Genomic DNA, 25,005 nt, shown 5'->3' with positions numbered 1-25,005 from the left:
ACGATCGCCAAATAGCAACCTTGTTCAGGATTGTTCACATCCTTCTCTCAAAAATAGCGAAATAGTATCGTCGGGTATCACGTGATGAAGGCGGAGTCAATTGCCAACTCCTGGTAAACGGACTATAGATGTTTGCCCTGGGTTATACGCTTCGATTTGGTCCCTTTCTGTGATTGTTTTTTTAATTTTTTTAGTTTCTCGCTGCCCGGAAATTCCAAGACTTGGCGATTATTCTGTCACAGGTCACGATACGAAAATGTCCCCTTTTTATTTCTCACTGTGACCAAAAGAAGTGGTTATTATTAATTTCGACCGGTTAGTATTAATAATAACAGGATTTATCACGTTGACCGTGACTCATATACAAAGAGGCACACCCATGTTCCAATGCTATTGAAGCCGTTTAACCATATTGATCAAATTTCATTGGTTATAATAATAATAATAACCGGATTTATCACTTTAACCGTAACACATATGCAAAGAGGTACATCCATGTCCCAATGCTATCGAAACCGTTTAGTCACATTGACCAAACTTCATTGGTTATTATTAATAATAACCGGTATTTCTCACTTTGAACAAAAGAAGCGGTTATTATTAATAGTGACCGGTTAGTATTAATAATAACCGGATTTATAACTTTAGCTGTAACATATATATGTCATCTAAATTTGGATTTATTTTATTTTCCCGCAGGCTGAATCATGGAAATGATGTATAGTCACCACAACCATACTTTCGACTACAGGTGCAGTGAGGGCCTACTCCTCCCCATCATTAATGAGTCCACATGGAACCCGGGGGTCAGAGCCTTCATCTACCTTCTGGGCCTTCTCTACTGCTTTCTAGGGGTGGCCATCATTGCAGACATATTCATGTGTTCCATCGAAAAAATCACTAGCAAAACCCGTAAGATCATGCTTTCCACCTCTGATGAGACAGAGCCAGAAGTGATTGAAGTCAAAGTTTGGAATGACACAGTTGCCAATTTGACTCTCATGGCTCTAGGCTCCAGTGCACCTGAGATACTGCTGTCCATTATTGAAATTGTCGGAAATGGGTAAGATTAGTTTGTTGAACTTTGAACTTATTTTTTCTGAAAAGTAATATTAATTTGAGTTTAGAAAAGTAAAAAAGAGGTCGTTTTCAATGCAGAATGCATTTGACTACTTAATTGGGTTCTTTCTTTAACGCAAAAACCATAATTCCCGATTGTAAATGTTTTACTACTAAATTGGATTACTTGACAAGGGACACATTTTGACTATAAGACATAATTTGACTATAAGACACATTTTGACTATAAGACACATTTTGACTATAAGACACATTTTGACTATAAGACGCATTTTGACTATAAGACCAACTTGCGTTGTTTTTGACTCGGTAAAGATTTACTTTGAGTTATTTTTAACGCATTAAACATTTGCCATATTGAGTTGTTTTTGTCGTAGCAAACATTTAACAACTAAAACGTGGTAAATGCTTGGTTACTAAAACACTCTATTTATTTTTACACAGTAAATATTTGATTACCGAAATGACTTGTTTTTGACGCATTACCTTTTGGTGTAATATGACTCCAAATATTATTCTTCAATTGCAGCAATCACTCTGAGTAAGAAAAACAATGGCTTATCTAACTTTGTGACAACATTCAAAAAGTGCCTTTTAAATCATATTCCATGTTTTTATTTTGAAGAATACTGATTGCTCAGCCGCGATGACTCATGGGATAGAGCGTTTGCCTTCCAATGAGGTGAACCGGGTTCGAATCCTAGTTGATACGAATTCCGCATCCGGCTTGCACCGACCACAGTTAGAGTCCCCTTGCCGTCAGGGTAAACCTTGGGAGGTTCTCGTGGTCTTCCTCTCCATGTAACGCAAATGCGGGTTAGCTCCATCAAAAAGTCCTCCACGAAATCAAAATTCCTCCGAATACATGATCCAGGAGTTCCCTTGTCTTCTGGATTGGGTTCAAAATTACAAGACTACGTAGTTGAACATTAGACGTAAACCCAAAAATTAGGTCGGCTGTTCAACGACGGTTATAAAATAAAATACTGATCCTTGCAGGTTACTATATTGAATTATTTCCGACGCAGTAAACATTTAATTACTGAACCATGTTGTTTCTGACGTAATAAGCATTTAATCACCAAAACGGATTGCTTTTGACACATTACCTTTGCTGTAATATGACTCCAAGCTCTATTCGTCAATTGCTATACCCACTCGCGTAAGTAAAATAATGATTTTTCTAACTTTGACAACAGTCAAAAATGTCTTTTAAACATTATTCCATGCTTTTATTTCGAAGAACACTGATCCCTATAGGTAAATGTCCTCTTATTTTGCCTTTGACTTGGCCACATTTTAGTTCTCTAATGTTCTCCACCATTTGAGCGTAAAATGGCCAAAATATCCGGTCCATCCGATTCTAAAAAGCGAAAGTTTGCGCCAAGTTGTGGAACGACAATAATCGTGTGAGCGCGTGGGCATTTTGAGCCTTCGAGGCAAAGAAGATTCTTATCTGAATTATGGTGAAATATTTGGGAGAGTTTGGGTATTTCTTTATCACAAAACCTACGCCAATATGATCAACAAATCTCTATTGTCACGTACTTTGGAAAAGAATGATGGCGGTTTGATACATCATACAATATATGTTCTTATACTTCCTTTTTTAAACTCAAAATTAGTAATTGTTAATTTAGTTCTTTGTTATGCGTTTGGAAAAGTGTAATTTGGCAATTCATTTTTAAAATTATTATCTGATATGAAAAATATCTTTTACGGAAAATGAATATTTGCTAGGGATCTCTATTGTTAATAAAAAAAAGATGAAAATAGTTTAATTATTTGGACTTTTAAAATTTATTATCAATGGCTTTTTATATCATTCTATGAAAATCTTGGCCTTTTTTTCTGAATCAGTCTTTTTAGTCTTTCATTAACTTTCATTAATCAGCCTTTCATTAACTCTTGAAGTTAATGAAATAATAAAAAAGAGTTATTGAGAAGTTTAAAATTCAAATAAGGAAAATAATCAATTTTGCTTTAAGATATTGAAAATTAAACCATCAATATGTTTTTTTTAAAAGAAAAACTACACAATTTGTTAAAAAAAATGGCAATAACATAATTGAAATAGAGTAGATTCATTTTAAAACAAACATCGCTTTTTAAATAGAAAAAAAAGAAATGAAAAAACAATAAAGTGCGTTATTCTGCCTATTCCAATATTCTAAAAATCAATAAATAAATAAAAATTCTTCCTTAAGGCAAGATTTTGAAAAATAAGAAATTGCAATTTTCAAGATAATGCTTATTGAAAATATGAACTTTCTATAAAAACCCATGCAAACATAAATCTAATGCATAAAAAAGTACTTAAAATTATTAATTCAGACCTTAATTTAACAGACTATCGAAAAGAAATATTCAAATATTTGGTAGGGAAACCATATTTAAAATTAGATATCTACAAGGAAATTAAAATTAGATATCTATAAGATATTGTGAACTAATTAGTTTGCTTAAGATATTGAGAACTGGCAATAAAACTTGCCGATATATATTTCATGGCCTACACACATTTTTTAATCAAAGGTTTTAAATTTTTAATGTCTCAAAAATATCTGGTTTCTAGAATTTGTAATAATTGAAATTTTTGAAGATTTAGTACTTTAATTGAAACGTATAAATAGTTGGACATTTAATGACATCTTATTATGAGACCAGGTCTTAAGTTTTTTTTTTTATATTTTAGAAGATCTTAACATCATATATTTTCTTATAAGCAGATAAAAGTAGCTAAAATAAACGAATTAAAAATTTTTTTTACTTGATACAGATTAAACAAATCTCAAAGGACAGGGATAATCTCAACTATTAACTTCAATTGATCCCACTTAAATCCAAGAAAAAATGGAGGGGGGAAAAAAAAGAGGAAAAGAAAAAAGATATCTTAAAATTGAAGTTACTCTGAGCTTCTCAAAAATCGCATTCATTTGAATTCTTATTTAAAAGAAAAATTTTATTTTAGTATTCTGGATGCGACAATAATTTCGAGAATAATTGCTTTTTATTTTTATTATTATTTTTAATTGGAAAAATAATTTTTGATAGAAAAGTACACTATTATACGTTTAATTTTCAGACCTCATCAAAGTATAGTTTAAGTGCGTAAGATAATTTTGATTCTATTAATTAAAAGATTAATATAGGAAACGTTTATTATACTGAATTTTTATGAGTATTTTGATATGCTAGTGAAACGTTTTTAAAATACATGGATTGCAGTTAAAACAGCTGTAGTAATGTTAAATCAACTGCATTGGCTGTTAAATCACCTGTAGTGGCTGTTAAAATAACTAAAGTTAAATGCAGCATTCTAAAATGCATGAATTGCAGTTAAAACAACTGTAGTTATATTAAATCAACTGTAATGGTAGTTAAAACAACCGTAGTTAAGTACAGCATTCTAAAATTCATCGTTTGCAGTTAAAGCAATATTCCGGCATATTAGAGACATGCTTCTCAATTTTTCAATGCTTTGACATCGTAGATTTACCACATTCGTTGAAGCTTAGTGTGAGATAGAGATTTTATTTTCTTAAGCAAATTTTATGATTAGGATTTTGTTATTTTAATACATTAATATAATGTATGGATAAAACAAAAAACATAGATGATTGTTTTATTTTGGCCCAGATTCACCGTTTTAAGAAGTGGAAGTTTCAATTTTTGTCTCATATTATCCCGTATTGATTTTGAATTTGCATAATTGTGATTTAAAAGTTACGATAATGTAATTAGTTTTTTCTTTAATTGTTGGGCATCTTTCAATGTTTTGATTTTCAAATTGATTTTTATTTCAATTTACGTATATTTTTATTTTTCCAGATTCAAAGCAGGAGATTTGGGTCCTGGTACAATCGTAGGGTCGGCAGCATTCAATCTGCTCGTCATCTGTGGTGTTTGTATCGTTGCTCTTCCAGCAGGGGAAAGTAGAAGAATCCGAACATTTAGTGTAAGTTTATTTTTTTCAATCTAGTTTATTTTGAAGATAAAATTATCCGCGTTAGCAATCAAGCAAATCACAAACGCACCGAATTTATTTCACTCATTAAAAAGATTTTGCACCCATACGGATATGCTCATCTGGAATGAAGCTGTAAAGTGACAATCGCCTGAAGCTTGACTTATATAAGGTTGTGGGTTCATGCCTTAAACAAACTTTATAAAGATTCGACACCAATATCCATATTTAATGTATTAACCTCAAAAAGCCAGGGTGTGGAATTTTGGATAGAAATACCAGGTGCTGACCATGGGGTCAGGCCAAGATCAATATTATGTGACAAAAGTGTAATTCATCAAGTAGTAATTCATCAAGACATCATTATTTATTTATTTTTTGACATTTATTGCCATTAAAGATTAAACAAAAATCCATATGAAATAAAGTTTAATTAAAACCAAAGATTCAAAATTCATGTGATTCTCATTTCTTTGTGCATAGCGAGTTGGTCTTGTTCGCTGTTTCGACATTTTAATGTCATTTTTCTATTTTGCATTTGAGTCCGTTTGTAGTTTTGTCCACAATGATGTTGTTATTTTCCCATATTTATTCACCCTGCTTGAAACATTTCGGTTTGTCCACTCCCTAATTAGCCCATACAGCAACAAAATGTGTTTAACCATTGTTTTTAGAAGGTTTTGCATTGGCAAGCTTCTAACTCACATAGAGTAAAGGCAAAATTATTTTTAGACTTTCAGCAAAAGGAAATGAAACTATTAATGATTTTATTATTTTATGTAGGGAGGAACTTTACAATCACATATTATTTTCTTTAGTTCTTTTGAATCTTTAATAATAAACTGGAATCTTTAAATATTAAATTTTCGTTCCCCCTTTATTATGCTTGCCTTTTGTTCAAAATCTTTTAACCCTTTTTTGTTAGTCTATTTCTACCATAATTGCTTCTGGTGATTGTTATTGCTTGCATATTTAAAAAGCGTCTCAACTTTTCTGCGTATTCCTTTGATTAGCTTCCTCTTAAGTTTATTTTAACGTTACTTTTTAACACGTTTCTAATTTAATCGACGTTTTTGCACTTTAGGTGTTTAGCGTGACAGCTTTCTTCAGCGTTTTTGCCTACATCTGGCTTCTTATTATACTTGTGGGATTTTCGCCTCATGAAGTGGAGATATGGGAGGCCGTCGTCACATTCCTTTTTTTCCCATTGTTGGTTGGCATCAGCTATGCAGCAGATAAGGGTCTTTGCAGAGTCAAAATTCTTAGTAAGACTACCAAGCAAATGGAAGTGGATTCATCCACAAGTAAGTAGTACATATAAACGAAAACATGTTATATATGTATCTTGAAAAATAATTATAAATATAAAAGTTAAATGTTTCAAATATATAATTATCTAAATCCATTTCAAGTTTGCTTGAATTATTGGTTAAAGTTTCAATATGACTTAATATTTTTCCTTAATTAGTTTGATATTGTTTAGAGCAATTTTGATGGAAGGCCTTAGTTACCTACTTATCTATTTTAGAAAATGTTTATAAACATAAAAATTATACGTTTCAATTGTGTAATTACCCAAATTAGTTTCAATTTTGCTTAAATAATTGGTTAAAGCTTCCGTATAAAAAATTTGATCTAAATTAGTTTGGTGTTACTTGGAGCAATTTTGTTGGAAGGCCTTAGTTACCTACGTATCCATTTTAGAAAATGTTTATAAACATAAAAATTATACGTTTCAATTGTGTAATTCCCCAAATTAGTTTCAATTTTGCTTAAATAATTGGTTAAAGCTTCCGTATAAAGCATTTTGTCTAAATTAGTTTGATATTGCGTGAAGTAATTTTGTTGGAAGACTCGATTTCCAATGATACTATTCTTAAAAATACTTATAAATTTAACAATTATGCGTTTAAATTACAATAATTATTCGAAATTCGCCTACGCTTGGATTAAAGTATTGGTTAAAGCTTCAATATGAGAAAACACTTGGTCTTAATTAGTTTGACATTACTCGATACAATCTCAAACTAGTAGGCAGTTAATAACAGGAAGACTCGATTATAGTAGTTAAAGTGGCAATTAGATGACTGTTTTTAGTGACTGGCTAATATTGTGCAATGAACTCTTCCTCCCCTGTTATTGAACGGTTAATGTTCACCTTGTGATTCTTATTTTAATCATCATCAGCTTATTTCCACTGTCACTTTTAACACGATTCAAATGAACTGCTTTTTTGAATTTATTTACGAATAAAATTGACCCACATTAGCATTACACGATAAAGAAAATTTCGGGAATTTCAATTTGTTTTTATCACGATAATGGGACTTATGACCTTCCTTACCGAGAATGCTTCACGATACACGAATGAGCAAGTCGTGACTGAGAATCGTAATATACCTTGTAATTTTGAACCCAATCCAGAAGACAAGGGAGAAGTATTGGAAGAAATTTCACTTTGTGAGCGACTTTTTAACGGAACAAACCGCGTTTCATGGAGAGGAAAACCACGAAAACCTCCCACGGTTAGTAAGACGCAAGGGGACTCAAACCCATAATTCATGTACCATTGAAAAGCAATGATCATCTGGAAAACCAAATGACTTTAACATTTATTATTTAACAAATTTAGTGAAATGTTTTTTTAACAGTCGCTTTTAAACCCTGTTCGTTGTAGGATCTGATCGCTTTTCTGTACCACAAACTAGTTGTACATTATTAAAACCATCGTTGACCAATGTTAATTTTAAAAAGTTTTTTTTTAGTATTTCAGAAGTTTTAGTATTCTTCGAAAATAGTTTTGTAAAATTTGCCTAATTTGGAGATCGCAAATTCTTTCTAAATTTATTTATTTGCATTTTAAATTGGTGTTAAATAGTCGATCCAATTCTGAGTTACAATTATGAAGGTTCAATTCCGTAACCCTGTAATTTTGATCCCAATCCAGAAAACAAGGTAACTTCTGAATCAAGCATTGAACCAAACCAGGAGGACTTTTTAATGGAACTAACCGGCATTTGCGTTACATGGGGAGGATCACCCCGGAAACCTCTCACGGTCAGCCCGATGGAAAGGGTAGTTAGAAGCACTTTTTGTCGAATTTTATCTAAGTAGCTCTGCAGTAAATTACTATAATCGCAACCCTGTGAATATGTTGTCAGTAGAGCTAGGCGAGTTTCACAATAAATATCGAAAAAATTTAATTATCGAATGCGATAATATCACGAGTGCAATCGCCATTACTAATTATCGAATGCGATATTGCGAGTATTATCGAAAACAGCATTTATTGAATACAATATTTCGTTAAACGATAATAAAATTTAATTAAATGAAGCTTATCAATATGGCAGTGTAGTAGAATATGGCAATGTGTAACAGAATATCGATATTAAAGCAGATTTTTTTTAAACGCCAGAAAAGGATATATTAGATCATGAAGAATTATCACATGATGAAATATATATCTTGAAGGCGGAGAATAAATTGTTAAAGACATTTCTCAAATATACTTTCATTAGGGTTATTAAACAATGAACAAAACAACGATTACATAAATCACTTTTTGTCAGCCCTCTTTGTTTCATTGTTTGAATTCTCTAATCCTTCCGGCGTTTAAAAGTGGGTAACACGTGGGTGATGAAAATTTAAATATGTTTAATTATTTTTACTTTTTAAAATGCATTGTTTAAAAAAGCGTAATATTTTTCTTTGCTTGAAGTTAATTAATATTCAAATTCTGAACCTAAATTTTTTCTACGTTGTCTACGCATTTCACTACACCTGAAATTTGGGTTACGAGTTTATTTCCACTTGCACGTAAGCTTCTTATCCTGTCGATAGAGCTTATGAAAAATTTAGCCATGTAAAGAGTTTTCGTATTTTGTACACACAGGTAAAAAATTCCGGATCAAATTATGGTATAAAGAATCGGGTCTTTAGCAGTAATATCCATTAGATTTTGCGTTTACGTAATACAGATTAAGTAGTTATTACAGTTGGAGCCGTGTACCTCTAGGGGTGGAGTGTTTGTCTTCCAATGAGGTGAACCGGGTTTGAATCCTAGCAATGGCTGGTTGTTACGAATTCCGCATCCGGCTTGCGCCGATCATAGTACTGACGTGAAATATCCTCAGTGGTAGACGGTTGATTGATTGATTTGTTCATTTACGTCGCACTAGAGCTGCACAATGGGCTATTGGCGACGGTCTGGAAAACATCCCTGAGAATGAGCCGAAGACATGCCATCACAATTTTGATCCTCTGCAGAGGGGATGGCACCCCCGCTTCGGTAGCCCGACGACCTGCATGCGAAGTCGAGCACTTTACGGTAGAACAGTTTAACGAGGACCAATACTGCACACCCTCGGTCCCTAAGCACACTGATCCAAGTGGTCACCCACCAGCACACTGACCGCAGCCAGTGATGCTTGACTTCGGTGATCTGCTGGGAACCGTGTCTTAACGATCAGTCCACTGCGGGATCATGGGTTAGAATCCCCTTGCCGTCAGGCTAACCATGGGAGGTTCTCGTGGTCTTCCTCTCCATGTAAAGCAAATGTGGGTTAGTTACATCAAAAAGTCCTTCACGAAGGCAAATTTCTCCCAATACTTGATCCAGGCGTTCCCTTGTTTTCAGGATTGGGCTCAAAATTACGAGGATACGGAGTTCAACATTAGCAGTCTTAAACCCAAATTTGGGTCGGCTGTTCAATGACGGTTATAAAATAAAATAAAGTTTTAAGAGTCGTAGTGGCTCAGGGGATAGAGCACTCGCCTCCCAACGTAGTGACCCGGGTTTGATCACAAAAATGGATGGGATTTGAGCTCACCCCCTGCTCGCACCGACCACAGTACTGACATTAAATATCCTCAGTGGTAGACGGATCATGAGTTAATCTTCTTGCCGTCAGGATAACCATAGGAGGTTTTCGTGGTTTTCTTTACCATGTAACGCTAATATTTGCTAGTTCCATCAAATAAGTTCTCCACGAATGTAAATTTCTCCCAATACTTGGTCCAGAAGTTCACTTGTCTTCCGGATTGGATTCAAAATTACAAAGCTGTGGAGTTGAACATTAGCAGTCGTAAGTTCAAAAATTGTGTCGGCTGTTCAACGACGGTTATAAAAATAAAGTGTAAAGATTTCAGAGGTTTGTTTTTGACCGGCAATAAATTACGAATAAATCTACCAATCTACACTCGTTTTTATTTTTTTTAATTATTTTTTTTTTACTTCAAATAACCAATATGTTCAAAGTTTTTGCCTTTGTTGCCTTATTTCGTGGGTAATCAATTCTGGAGGGGGAAAAACATGTCTAACTATTGCGTGACACGAAGAGAAATTGTTGTAGTTGCCATGCGTTTGTTTATCTCTGATAAATTCCTTGAATTGTACTCTACCTTCAAAAATCGATTCAGGAACAAAAAATATGTTTTTATATTTATCTTGATTTAAAAATAAATTGGTTGCGTTTTATACCACCTTGAGAAATATAATCGATATCTTTAATTAGTATAGAATTATATTATTTAAAAAAAAATAATGATACTTTTAAAGGGGATCTAGAAGATAAATAATTTGTGAAAGGAAACGAAATATTACACTTACCAATATATTGAACAATCGAGCTAATGATATCATAAGTTATTACTAAATCAGGTTATTTCAGAAAAACGCTTCCACTTTTACAATCGATTTAGGGGATAAGTTATGAGTTTGAGAGACAGAGAGAGAAGACTAAATCAAATTATTTCAGAAAAATAGAATTTTATTTCTATAAATCGATTTAGAATACAAGCAATAAGCTTGAAGGAGATATGCTTTTGATATATACATTGTGCAAAATAAAAAATGGACCACTCTGAATAACTTTTGATCTAATTTTAGGATTTTCGCGTTCTAGGACTCGATGTTAATGGTTCGAGGGAGTGACCTCAAATATGCTAATTAATAAGTGTGGACGATATTTTAAGATACGAAACCCGACACAAAAACGTACTTGCTTTGAATAAACATACCTTTTTTTTGACAGATTCGGATTTTCGACCCTTAAAATATAGGGTGTAGCCGCAATCTGGGAAATATGGTCCCAATAGTTTGGTCAGGAGAACGGTCCAAAGTTTGAATCCTTTAATGTTAATTTTACTCTTTGTGTATTTCACTATATCTCAGAACTTTTTAAGAACTTTTTATCTCAAGAACTCTTTCCGATTTTGAGGTGTAATTACATTTAGTATAAAAAAGATAGATATAAGTTCAATTTTCTGTGCATGCTTTAGTAACGAAAATTTAATGTAGAACTTAAATGAGTGTTTCTTTTTAGAATAAGAAAATTGTGGTAAATATATTTTATATTAAGTGGAAATATTTAAAAAAAATTGTTCATTGCTTTTTGTATAATAAGAATATATATTGCATAAGAAATTTAGAAATGCAATTTTTAAATTAAAGATTATTAATTCTCTAAACTTTTTGTGATTAAAACTTTATTGAAAAAAAAGTATGATTGAAAAACCGTAATAACCTTTATTGAAAAACCGTATGATCTGAGCTTATCTGAGAGCTTACATTGCTTATAGATTCCCTAAACCTTTTTGCGATTGAAGCTTTATTGAAAAAGTGAGAAATCGTATGATCTGAAGTAATCTAAATTACATAAGCACTTTCGTTGCTTATGGATTCCTTAATTTTGTGATTGAAGCTTTATTGAAACAAGTGAGAAATCATATGATCTGAAGGTACCTAAATTACATAATCACTTTTGTTGCTTATTGATTTCCTTAACTTTTTTGCTATTTAAACTTCATTGAAACAATTGAGAAATCGTATGATCTGAACGTACTTAAATTGCGTAAACGTTTCTTTTTGTTTTATAAATCTTTTTTCGGTTACGTTACAGACGTTAATTTTACTGTAACAATAAAATATGTATTGCAGTTCATTATTCAGTTTTAATATCATCATAATTTATATACCATCATAGCTTTCTTTACCATTAGTTCTATTAATGCACTATATTTTATCTTAAATGCTAAATATGTTCATTGTTTCAATTCTTTTCCAAGAAATTGTGCATATGTGGGTGAGGACATCAGGTATATCGTTTAGTTTTTGAACTATTTTTATATTTTATTCTTCTATTTTTAACCAAAATTACTCGCAATACAATGATTTAATTTATGCGCAGTCCTTATTTTTAGTGTCCAACGAATCCTTTAATTACCTCTATATACTGAGGCTTATTTTTTTTTTAGTATCTTAATACGAATTTTGCATTTTATATGCATGATAAGGAAATTCTCAAAGCCTTATGTATGTTACCATAAATAATCGAAATCAAGAGAATGTCGACTTTCACCGGTGAATATCAACAATCACATAATCGCTTTGGTGAATGTCTGAAATATTTGTTATATCCGATTGGATACTAATTTATTCGTTTATATTATTATATCTATTCGATATTTTAATATCTGCTGATTATTGATTCGGAGAAACATCAGTGTTCGCAGTACCGGTTAAATGCATGCTGGACAGTGGCACTTGACCTTAAAAAACACTGATGTAGGGCATATCGGGTAAATGTATATCGGTCAGTGGCCCTTAACTAAACCTAGTATATATTTCGGACATTTAAAAAGGCTGCTATGTGATTTTCAACATTCACCGGTGGAAGTCAACAACCACCTATTTCTGTCATTCACAGTAACATGTATATTTTATCTGTAAATAAAATTAAACTGTGTATTGTCTGTAATTGAGCATGGGTTAAAAATTTTTTTATCAATTTTCTTATAGTTCTTATTAAGGAATGAAGCCTTTTATCGTCTTCTTGCATGGTGTGAAATTTCATATTATTGTGTGGGCTTTTTGCTTAATAAGCTTGTTATATAGCATCTATTTTGTATCTGTTTTTGTCAAATTTCCGTTTTAGTTATTCAAAAACAATCAGTGCTGTCATTATTGAAACTTCTTTACTTAATTATGATAGTTTTTTATTGATGCAATTAAACGAAGTCATTTATTAAACCACAGGTATCTAAGTAAAAGTTTTATTAAACGAATTAAAGTTTTTAATATTTTCTTTAATCTATAGTTTGTTTAATTTAACAAGGTTTCATTATATATTTACGACGACTTTCGTTATGAGCTTCGAAAAAAAAATATTGTAATAGTGCGTATCATTATTGAAGAAGGGGAGAAGAAGAGAAACTTGTTTGATTGACAGAGAGGGCATTAGAACGATACAACTAGAAACACCTTCAAGTTTCTTGAAGCAATCAAACTGGTTTTGAAGTTTTTAATCCCACCTTCCTAAGTAGTGATTTGACAGATTTTAACAACGTTTTTGTTTTTCGACATTAATTATATATTTTTTTCACACTGGTGATGAAACTTCATTATTTTTTTTTTAGTCAAGGATTCGAACAATATATATTAAGGGACTAATACAAATTAATAGTCAACATTTTACAAAAATAATTGTCGAAATAAAGTATAAAACGAAGTTGAATTTAGCTTACTACGGCTCTGATTAGCATGAATTTAAATATTAAATTCAAGGAGAATTTAAGTAGCAAATATATATAATTTGAAAAAGAGAAAATGCAAAATTGAAGCATATATTTAAAACAGCTGTAATATTTAATTTGTCCCTAAACGTTTTAAGATTACTAGTTTTCGAGAACCGCAGTCAATAAAATAGATGAAAATCTTCAAACTAAAAATTTACTAACTTAGTTTATTTGCTATATTTCAAAGAATAAAATGAAACAAAACAAAAAAAAAATTCCAAAATATTAATTAGTGACTGAATTAAGAGTAATCTAAGAATCATATAATTTTCCATAGGATAACATAGGAGGGAAGGAAAGTAGAATCTGACTCCATGACGCCATTAATTTGGTTAGAGTTCTACGTGTGTGACATGCTCTTTAATTTGTTATAAATGTAAATGCAATACAACTTATTGAATTATATCCTGTTATTAGAGAAAATTGATATACTCGAAACTACTATCGCTTGATATTATCAAAGACCATTCGCAACTATTAGAGGAAAATATCGATACCAACTGAGACTATCGCAAGAAAGCATTGATACCATTCGTAACTATTGGAGGAAAGTATCAATTTTATCGAAAGAAAGCACCGATACCATTCGTAGAGTAATCTAAGAATCATATAATGCTCCATAGGATAACATAGGAGGGAAGGAAAGTAGAATCTGACTCCATGACGCCTTTAATTTTGTCAGAGATCTACGTGTTTGACATGCGCTATAATTTGTAATAAATGTAAGTACAATACAACTTATTGGATAATGGTAATGTAATTGGATTGGTCAATGCAATACAACTTATTATATCCTGTGTTGAGAGAAATGTATACACTCGAAACTACTATCGTTCGATACTATTGAAAAACCATTCGTAACTATTAGAGGAAAGTATCGATACCAAACGATACAATGGAAAGAAAGCACTGATATCATTGCAACTATTAAAGGAAAATATAGATACCAACCGATACTATAAGAAGAAAGCACTGATATCATTCGTATCAATTTAATTTAATTTTATAATCGTCGGTGAGCAGCCAGCCCAATTTTCTTGAGTTTATGACTATTAATGCTCAACTCCGGAGCCTTGTAATTTTGAACCCAATCCAGAAAGCAAGGGAAGTCCTGGATCAAGTATTGGGAGAGATACGCCTCCATAAAAGACTTTGCCATGGAACTAACCCGCATTTGCGTTAAATGGAGAGAAAAAAACCGTAAACCTCCCATGGTTAGCCTGATGGTAAGGGGACTCTAACTCATGATCCGTCTACCAGTGAGGATATTTCACTTCAGCACTGTGGTCGGTGCAACCCCGATGCGGAATTCGTATCCACTGGGATTCGAACCCGGTTCGCAGCATTGGAAGGCGAACGCTCTATCCCCTAAGCCACCACAGCTCAATCATAACTATTGAAGTAAGTACCGATACAAATCGATACTACCGAAAGACAGGTACTGATACCATTCGTAACTATTGGAGAAAAGTATCGATACCAGCCGATGCTAAAGAAAAGAAATATCGATAATGCAGAAGAAAGTATCAATATTCAGATGGTGTCGATACTTTTTCATTGTCACTATACATAGCCATTATTAAGATTTTTTTCTAAAAAATATTTATAGACTTAAAAATCTAAGGCAATGATATTTATTAAAAGATAAATAGGTGTGTCAATTATCATCGAAATGATGCACTGAATGAAATTAATATTCGTGATTATTAACCTTCACCTTATTTCAACATTATTCTCTTCAAGAGACCTTGACAGTTGGTTTAAAGGCTTCTTACAAAACAGGCTGAATCCAAGGTTAAGGTTTCTTTAGATTTCTCGAAATTTTTTAATTTACAACAAATAATTTCTTCAAAATCGTTTAAAAACATTCACGTGAATTATTAATATATAAAAAATTTTAAATTGAAACTTTTTTAAAATAAACTTTTTTAAAATAGACTTTTTGAAATAAAATTTTTTTAAAAATTATTTACATTTTTAAATTATTTACCACTAATTTAGTCATTAAATATTTTAGACTTTACGTTTCATTGGAAACGTGTTAATTTTATCCTTAGAAAGTTTTATTGAGATAATTATATTGGTTGATCTCACGGTAATGATTTAACGATAATAATTGCATTAAATATAACACACATCAATCAAAAAAATGTATAATACAAATATGCTTGAAATATTTATTTAATTTTTACTTTAGAGAAAAAAAATTTAATCTATCAATTTAATGTTCATAAATTTTTTTCTTTATAACATTTATTGTGATTAAATTTAAATTCAGTGTTAATACATGTTTCAGCGTCTCACGCTCTTTATTTTAACCTCTCTATTTTTGATTAAAACTTCGAGAATTATAATTATTATTATTACTTTGGAAAATAATGTCTAGTTCATAAATTTGAAATTTAGAAATCTTTTACAAAATTAAAAATTTTCTTCCTTATAATTAAAATTTATAATCTTTATTTTAAGACATTGATTGTGATTAAATTCAGTGTTAACATGTTTAGCGTCTCACAGCTCTTTATTTTGACCTCTCTATTTTTGATTAAAACTTCAAGGATTATAATTATTATTTTGATTTTCAGTTTACAATTATAATTATGCTAATATACATTTTTTGTTATCAGTTTAATTTTTAAACCACTCTTTGTTACAAGGTCAATGTAGTAACATGCTTACATACGAATAATGTTTTTGTGTGTTTTGTAAAAATTAATGAAAATTATTCATTCCAGCGACTGTTAAAAAAGAAGAGGAATATTTTCCCAAAGGACAGCTAAGCAAAGAGACTCTAGTGAAATTCATTAAGGTAATAACATGATTCTTTTTTTTTCTTTTCTATTTTCATTTTTTTTAATATTTTTTGTTTTGTTTGTTTCTGCGGTTTAACCATTCAGGTATTCCCAGTATTTCATTGTCTTTTGATAATGGTAGGGAAAACTTAGAGACGTCGCTGTCACCTAATATTTCACAGAATAAGTGATCAACAGTTTATTATAATAGTTGAATTGTGGGTTGTAAAATATGGTGATGTTATCAGTGAAGGCTTGTTTTATTTGAATATGTAGCATTGAGGGACAATGGGCACTCTATCTCTAGTATTCTACTACCTGTTAAGCTTATATAATTACTTTCTCCATTTGTACTCATACATTTATTGCTAAAATCAAACAGTTGAGAAATTATGTAATTTTTGCTTGTTTCTTTTACTGTAAAAATATGATATACCTCTTAATGCGAAAAACCAGCTATTTGACAAATTTTTCTTCTATAATAGTAAAAATACATGATACATTTACATATGTTTGCAAATATTTAATGTCTAGTAATTGTAATTAGCGTGTTTTTTGTAATTAGCGTGAGACAAATTTTTCTAAAATTGAAAAAATATGCATTATATATTTACTTAGATTTTCAAATGAATGTCTAGTAAGTTTAATTACTGCGTACAATCATTAGATAAGTATTTCTTTCCTATAATTGAAAAAAAAAATACCTTGCATATTTACATCTATTTGTACTGAGCAATCGATAGGTAAGTATATATTTTTCTATAATTGAAAGATGCATTGTATATTTATATGTATTTGTATATCTTTAGCGATTCAACTAGCATTCTTTTCTATTTCTGAAAAAATTTATCCATGCCAACCAGGCCCACCTTATGAAGCTATTTAATTTCTTACAGTTGGGGTACATACTATGCCAAGAGGACTAATCTGTCAATCTCTTGAATGTTTGTTACGAATCTCAGCGTTAACACCAATATTTCTTCCATTCCTTTCAACTTATAAAGAGCTTCTTTTATCCTGCATTCCCTAATTGTTGACCCTGGACTATTGGAATACGAAATTCTTATTCACGTTTTGATGGCAGCCCCCACAGAGCTGCTGGGAACAAAAAAGTCTAGCATTTTCCATCTCTTTTATTAGATATCACCACGAAATAAATGAAGCTGAATTCCACGATTGTATGCCAAAACTCAACTTAACTACAACCTATTTTAAATATATTCCTCATTACCTTACAAAAAACCTAACTCCAATGTCCTGTTAAATTTCCTTTTTAAGGCTTTGAAACCATGATAGCTTTAAATGGTTTCAGAATCGTGCAATTTTGTATCGTATCCGCGGTTTTTTAATCACATTAAATGTAAACCGTTTTAAAACCGCAAAGACAAAGAATCGTACCCAACCGTAAAATGAAGGGTAGACTGCTGCAGGTTACTTTTCCGTAGTTTTAGAATGGAAAATCTAACATGCAATAAATGAACAAGCATTTTTTTTTTTTTTTTTTTTGGTAATTGCAAAAAAAAAAAAAAAAAAATTCATTTATAATGCATATATTATATTACATTGTTGATACACAGGGTAACAAATCTTAAAATTTCTGATTTTATACCGAAATTAAATATTAAAGATATGAGTTTTTATGATTTTTTTTTTCAATTATTCAAATAAAGAAGAGCTTGCCATATTTAGAATCGAAGGTCAACTTTAAGAAAGTGTTTTTTTTTTCGGGACACTTATCTTAAGAAAACCCTTACAGAATATATGTAAATAACATTTTTTTCCCCTGTGCAAAATTAATTTTCCTGTTTTGGCATATCTAACAATTAACAATGCTCGCCTATAGCATGGAAACTATAGCATGTTATTAACGTTGCCTTTTAATTTGATATCCTTCAGCAAATAAGAAAAAGCGTACGCAACAGAGCTTTACACTATTTATGTATTGCAGTTGAATCCCGCTATATTGAACCCGGATATAGTGACACTCGGTTGTAATGACCGCTTTCAGTATTTCCTTCCTTAAACAAACGTTATTTCATTCGCTTATATTGAACTGCTAAAAAATTGGTAGTTCGTTTATAATGAACTCAAATCCTCTTTTTGTTTGTATTTAAATGTTGTAAAAGTTTTAGTCTATGTGATAAGTTTAAAAATAAATATGATTTTTAATTTAAAATGAAGTAATACACATTATAAAGGAGTGTTTAAAATGAGTTATTTTTCTGTAATAAAATAATGTGAGTTGTTCTAAAAGTAGGCACATAGGAGAATCAATCGGTTGCACAGAAATTCTAACTTTCAAATACAACTTTCTTCAGTCCCGCAGTGGACTGATCATTGAGCCACGGTTCCCAGCAGATCACCGAAGTCAAGCATCACTGGCTGCGGTCAGTGTGCGGGTGGGTGACCACTTAGATCAGTCTGCGTAGGGACCGAGGGTGCGTGGTATTGGTCCTCGTTAATCTGTTCTACCGTGAAGTGCTCGACTTCGCATGCAGGTCGTCGGGCTACCGAAGCAGGGGTGCCATTTCCTCTGCAGAGGATCAAAATTGCGATGGCATGTCTTCGGATCATCCTCAGGGATGTTTCCCAGACCGTCGCCAATAGCCCATTGTGCAGCTCTAGTGTGACGTAAATGAACTACTACTACTACTGCAACTTTCTTCAAAAGTGGTGAAAACTAAAAAAAGATAAATTCTATAAAATTTCAAAAATGGCAAAAATTGTAACGATAAACGTCTAAACAATTTTAAATAAATAATCCCAAGAAACTGAAGCGATAAGGTATTACCTGATTAAAAACTTGATTCACTTCAAAAATTTATTAATAGAAAATAACAGTCAACATGTTTTCAACCGCTTGAGAAATAAAATAGGGCCCCCATTTTTCAGACGTGAATGAGAGGAAACAAAATATAAAACGGAACAACATAAACAACAACAATATAAAACGGAAAGTTGCCAACAAAAAATGGAAAAATAATAGTGTGAAACAAATATAGAAAACTCTTGATTCACTAGAATCTTGTTTTAAACATATCGCTGGCTCAAAACTAAAACGACACTTCTGCAACGTATTATGTTTACAGAAGTGTCGTTTTAATTTTGAACCAGCGATATGAATGCTGATTCCCTTGTTAACATTCCAAAGCGCGTGGAAATGCATTTTACCCTGATTTGCCTCTCTCAGCCACTGTAGTTTTTCTTGTTCTATTTTTCTTCTCTCTCGGCTTCTGTGGTTTTTCTAGTTTTGTTTCTCACCTTTATTTTGCCATTTTTCTTTGGCAACTTCTTTTTATGTTTCAAATCACTTCCGTTTCTTCTCATTCACATCTGGAAAATGGGCGTCTATTTTTGAGAGCTTGAAACATGTCGACTGTTATTTCTTATTTATGTATTTTTGAAGCGGGGAAAGTTTTTAATCTGGTAATGTCTCAAAAAAAATTATTATAGCGAGAAAACTACTTCGTTATATGGAGAACATTTCGAATGTTCCAATTAAAAATTTCCTAATAAGTAGAAATTTGCCGTAAGAAAACTTGTTGTAAAAGGACTCAACGTATTTAGTTATTTCGTAATTTATAAAAAAAATGTGTATTATTGTAAACATTATTCAACAATACTACTTCGATTTGCTTGAACCTTCAAAGATTTTGGATACAGTAAATTATTATTTATAATGAAATTACAACTGGGTCCACAAATGGTTCACTATAGTGGGGTCCGACTGTATTATGAAAATCGTCTAACAATTTTCATTTTCTGATTTATTAACATGTAGGAGATTCGAAAACATCCAGCTCTTTTAGCCGAAGATATAGCATGTTTGGCAGCTGCCAGATTAGTAATGCTCGTCTATAGAATCAAGACTGCTGTATGTTATTAACGTTGTCTTTTAGCATGATATCCTGCAGCAAATTAAAAAAAAATGTGCACAACAAAGCTTTATACGCAAAACTTTATATTTATGTATTATTATCAATAAATGTTTACCAATTTTCACATTTATTTTTTTATTAACATGTAGGAGGTTCGAAAACATCCAGCTCTGTCAGCCGAAGATGCAGCATGTTTGGCAGCAGCCAGATTAGTAGAGGAAACTGACCACACACGCATGTGGTACAAAATCAATGCTATACGGGAATTATCAGGTGGCAGAAAACCAAAACCCAGGCTCAGCAAGAAACTGGAAAAAGTAAGTTACAAATTAAACTTTCCTCAATTAATAAGTCACAAATTAAGTCACTCTAGATGTAAATAAGAAACTTATCCCCCTTGGCTTAGTCAGACTTAACCAAGTCCAGGAGATCAAGTTGCACAACTAAATCAAAAACTAAATCCTCCTCATTCAACAGCTGTTCCACAGAGTCACCAATACAAACTAAGATATAAGAGGGAGAAGCGCTTGCAGAACACCATAAGTCTTCTTTTTTTCCATAAAATTTAGACTCTTAATATGACCAGTCCTAAGTCCAGATAGAGTGATCTGAGCAAGTCTTGGACAGGAGCATACCGGCAATATTCGGGCTCCAATTGGTGTTTATATTAGCCAAAAACAGGGAGTAAACTTCAGAAGTTCTCAATTTGGTATAGTGCGGTTTTCAGGAGAACTCTCCTCTAGACACTCGTCTCGTGTCGTGGCGGGTACTATGGTCACGAGGAAAGGCCACTTCGAATAGGGGTGTGGGGTGAATAGTTTTGTCTTAATCTTAGCGTAGGTCATCATGAGTAAACCAATCGACACCTTCTTTCCTCCATTTCACCCCCATTAGAAATGTGCTCTCGCTTGTTACCATAGCAGCAGCCAGCCACAAACTTTCAGTCTGGAGGAGTTCTCCTCAAAGCCGCACTATAGAAGGGGCAGTGGGGAGTTGAGTTTGCTACCTTCCCCAGTAAAATTAATTTAAAAAGCTTAACAGTATATAACAGATTAAGGTACCTCACTTATGATTAAAAAAACTGGAAGGATTAGTTATGAAAAAAGTTGCCCCAAATGCAAAAGAAACTTAGAAAAAGATATTTACACATTAAGTTACCTCAATTATAATTAAGAAAGTTCTAATTTTAGTTACAAATTAAATCACCTCAGATGTAAATAAGAATCCGGGAAAATTAATTTAAAAACCGGAAAAGTAAATAACAAATTAAGGTTGTTACTTATTATTAAAAAAAACTAGAAGGTTATGAAATAAGTTGCTCTAATATATAAGAAACGTGGAAAAGATACCTACAAAATAAGTTACCTCAATTAAAATTAAGAACCTGAAACGTAAATTATAAATTAAAGTACCCTACTATGATTAAAAAACTTGGAATGGTAAGTTATGAAATAGGTTGCTCCTAATGCAATTAAGAACTAGGAAAAGATAGTCGCAAATTAAGTTACCTCAATTAGAAATTAAAAGGCCAGAAAATGAATTTGCAAATTAATGTATCTCACTTATGAATAAAAAAACTGGAAGGGTAAGTTATAAAATAGGTTGCTCCAATAACAAAAGAAACTTAGAAAAGATTGTTCCAAATTAACTTTTTCAATTATAATTAAGAAACCAGAGAAGTAAACAACAAATTAAGATACTCTAATGATAATTAAGAAATTGGGAAAAAATTGCACTAAATAAAATTAAGAACTTAGATAAAGTCACAAATTAGGTTACTTCAATTATAATAAAATTTTTCTTATTTCATTAGAGTAGTGGTTCCCAGCCGTTTGTTGCCCACCACCTCTCTCTAAAAGTTTGCTACCATTTATTGCCCCCTTTTTTCTTTTTGATTGAAAACAAAACAACATACATGGTTGCAAGTGAGCATCAATAAATGTGAATATATACTAAATTATACCTGATTTTAATTTAAATTAAAATGTAATTTTAAGTGAAGCAATTTTATAAAGTCACTATCGGAAATTTTTTGAAAAGAAAAATGTGAATCCCTTTAATTTTTTTTCTTCCAAAAAAAGATGGTGTTTGAAGTGAAATAATTGAACCGAGAATAAATTTTTTTTAAATTAATTTTTTTAATGTAATCTGGAAAAATTGAAAATGTTAACAACTAAAAATGTGAGAAAAAACTGAAAATTTGAAAACTAAATCGTTCATTTTTAACTCTGCAATGACTGCTTTGTGCTTGGTGGATCTCAATTGAAGCAAAGGTCCAATCTAATTCTTTGTTTTGTAAGAAGCTGGACGACCGGACTAAATCTTCTTTCTACTAAATATGTTGACAGGACCCAGATGAGGAGCGTTTCGCAGACTTTTTATATTATTATTAATTTTATTTTATACCCGCCTTTGAACATCCAATCCAATTTCTTGGGTTTACGACAACTAATGTTCAACTCGGTAGCCTTGTAATTTTGAACCCAATCCAGAAGACAAGGGAACTCCTGGATCATGTATTGTGAGAAATTTGCCTTTGTGGAGGACTTTTTGATGGAACTAATTCACATTTGCGTAAAATGGAGAGGAAAACTACGAAAACCTCCCAAGGTTAGTCTAATGGCAAGGGGACTCTAACCCATGAACCGTCTACCACTGAGGATATTTTACGTCAGTACTGTGGTCGGTGAGAGCCGGATACGGTTTTCCTATTAACCAGCCATCGCTACGATTCGAACCCGGGCTCACCTCATTGGCGGTGAACGCTCTATCCCCCGTGCCACCATGGCTCTACTATTATTAATTGCTATTTTTTTTCTTTTGAATGCTCATCACCCGTCTGAGGATTATCGCCCCGTTGAGGGGCCATATCTCCCCCAGATTGGGAACCACTGCTTTAGAGGAATTATGCTACATGCTTACCATGATTTTTTTTTAAAAAAAATAAGAAAAACTATAATATTCCAATTCTTTAAGGAAAAATACTTCATGAGCCCAATTTTTCTTTCTTAGGTCTGCAATTCCAAGGAAAAAAATACAACTTTCAAATATCTAAAAACGTTGACAATGGATACTGGTTCGATTTTTTTTTTTCATGTGATGAAAGTTATTTAAATTTAGCATTGCGTGGTTTAATTATCACGATAGGGCAGTTTAATGTTTTTTATTAACACGCAAAGTTGCGTTTTAAGAAATACATTCTTTTGATATGAATAACCACACAATTTTAAGAAGTTGGCGAGATGTATCAAATAAAAAAGAGAAGAAGAAATAAAAACATTAAAATAAAAAAGCAACTTTTTGAGATATTTTTGCTAGATCACCTCATCCCGTAGTATTAGCATTAAAGCAAAAAAACAAGATAATTAAGTACGCAGTAAAAGAAAATGAGAATTATTTCGATAGACTGTTTTACATGATTATGGGTAAGTTAATTTTCGAATGATTGACCTGTAACCCCAATTTTCTTCGATTGTTTACGCCTAATAGTAGTGAGCAATCACGCGGACAGGTAACAAACAATTTTAATATGATTCAATTACTTCATAAATTCATGTACACCTTATTTAAGGTAATGTTGTAATTTTGTTATCGAACAAAAGTGTGATAATGAAATTTTCAAAACAACTCTTATGCCATCATTGTGATAGGACCAAGGATTAAGTTTTTTACCAAGGAATTTTCTGTCGATATCATCAAAAATATGTATATTTAAAATTAATTTCTTAATAATTCTGTTTAAAAATTTTTTTTTTGTCAAATAAAAAGGATATAATATATTCGTAAATTCTATTTCATTTTAAACTTCTTTCAATTACTAAAAATATTTACTAGATTACAAAGAAAATATTTACTTTGGTATGTATTAAAACTATTTATATAGTGATAATTGTATGCAAGAAATTTATAATTTTGAAACAAATTTAAAAAGAAAATAGATTTTTCAGCTGATTAAATAAGTTATTAGTATTTGTGCTACATTTTTTTTTCTTAATTTTTTTTCTTCAAAACGAAGCATTTTGCGGTAAAAAATAAAATCTAACTTAAAAGAATTAGTGGAAGATAAAATTTTCATGTTAAATGAGCTGTAATTATAGGAACTTTAGAATAATTACAAGCAGCAGAAAGATGTTTTCAAAACTTATTTAAAAATATCTTTTTTTAAGGACATGACAAAAAAAATAAATAATAACAACAACTTGTTTCATCAAATGACAATAACTTATTTTTAAACTCAAAATTTCGCGCTTTCTTCCAATAAATTTTCGAATTTTCTGACTAAAGAAATAATAAGAAAAAACCTGAACAATTAACTTTTTTTATCTATAAAAAGGTAATGTATACTCATCATATATTAATAATATAATAAATATTGTAGGCCAGTTGAAAAACCCAGTCCTTTTCAAATATCTGTGGTATTTCTTAAATACGCAAGTCTAAACGGGAAATCAGTATCTCCAAATCATCATCACTTTAGGTTTATTACAATCAGTGTGTGAATCATTGTGAAAAACATTTAAAGCGGACTGAATTTTCTAGGTTTATTGTTACCTGTAATAAGGCTAATTACAATAAGATGTCCCTTCTGTAGGCTTAGTGCAAAGTGCCTGAAAAATCAAGACGATTGAGCAATGAATAATGTATTTTCTAATTAGCCTAAAAGTATGTGGGCTTATGGTATAACTTATAAAATGTTGAAATTATTAGAAAA

At 31.5% G+C, this 25,005-nt stretch overlaps 1 protein-coding gene across 2 annotated transcripts in view; it reads left to right on the top strand.

Annotated features, from left to right (window-relative positions):
- The window catches only part of LOC107449804 (sodium/calcium exchanger Calx), a 115,433-nt gene that overhangs the window by 72,035 nt on the left and 18,393 nt on the right, over positions 1 to 25,005 (top strand). For both annotated transcript variants that reach the window (XM_087152115.1, XM_016065460.4), the window contains exons 2-6: positions 700 to 1,063; positions 4,912 to 5,038; positions 6,132 to 6,351; positions 16,360 to 16,433; positions 20,444 to 20,611. In XM_087152115.1, the coding sequence (XP_087008241.1) occupies positions 708 to 1,063; positions 4,912 to 5,038; positions 6,132 to 6,351; positions 16,360 to 16,433; positions 20,444 to 20,611 (945 nt within the window). In that variant the 5' untranslated portion in view covers positions 700 to 707. The remainder of the gene's footprint in view (positions 1 to 699; positions 1,064 to 4,911; positions 5,039 to 6,131; positions 6,352 to 16,359; positions 16,434 to 20,443; positions 20,612 to 25,005) is intronic.

Source organism: Parasteatoda tepidariorum, chromosome 9 (assembly GCF_982258835.1).
Source record: "Parasteatoda tepidariorum strain Cologne lab strain chromosome 9, Ptep-v5.0, whole genome shotgun sequence".
Taxonomy (NCBI): Eukaryota; Metazoa; Arthropoda; class Arachnida; order Araneae; family Theridiidae; genus Parasteatoda; species Parasteatoda tepidariorum.
The sequence above is the reverse complement of the archived record's forward strand: the minus strand, read 5'-3'. Positions and strand labels throughout refer to the sequence as shown.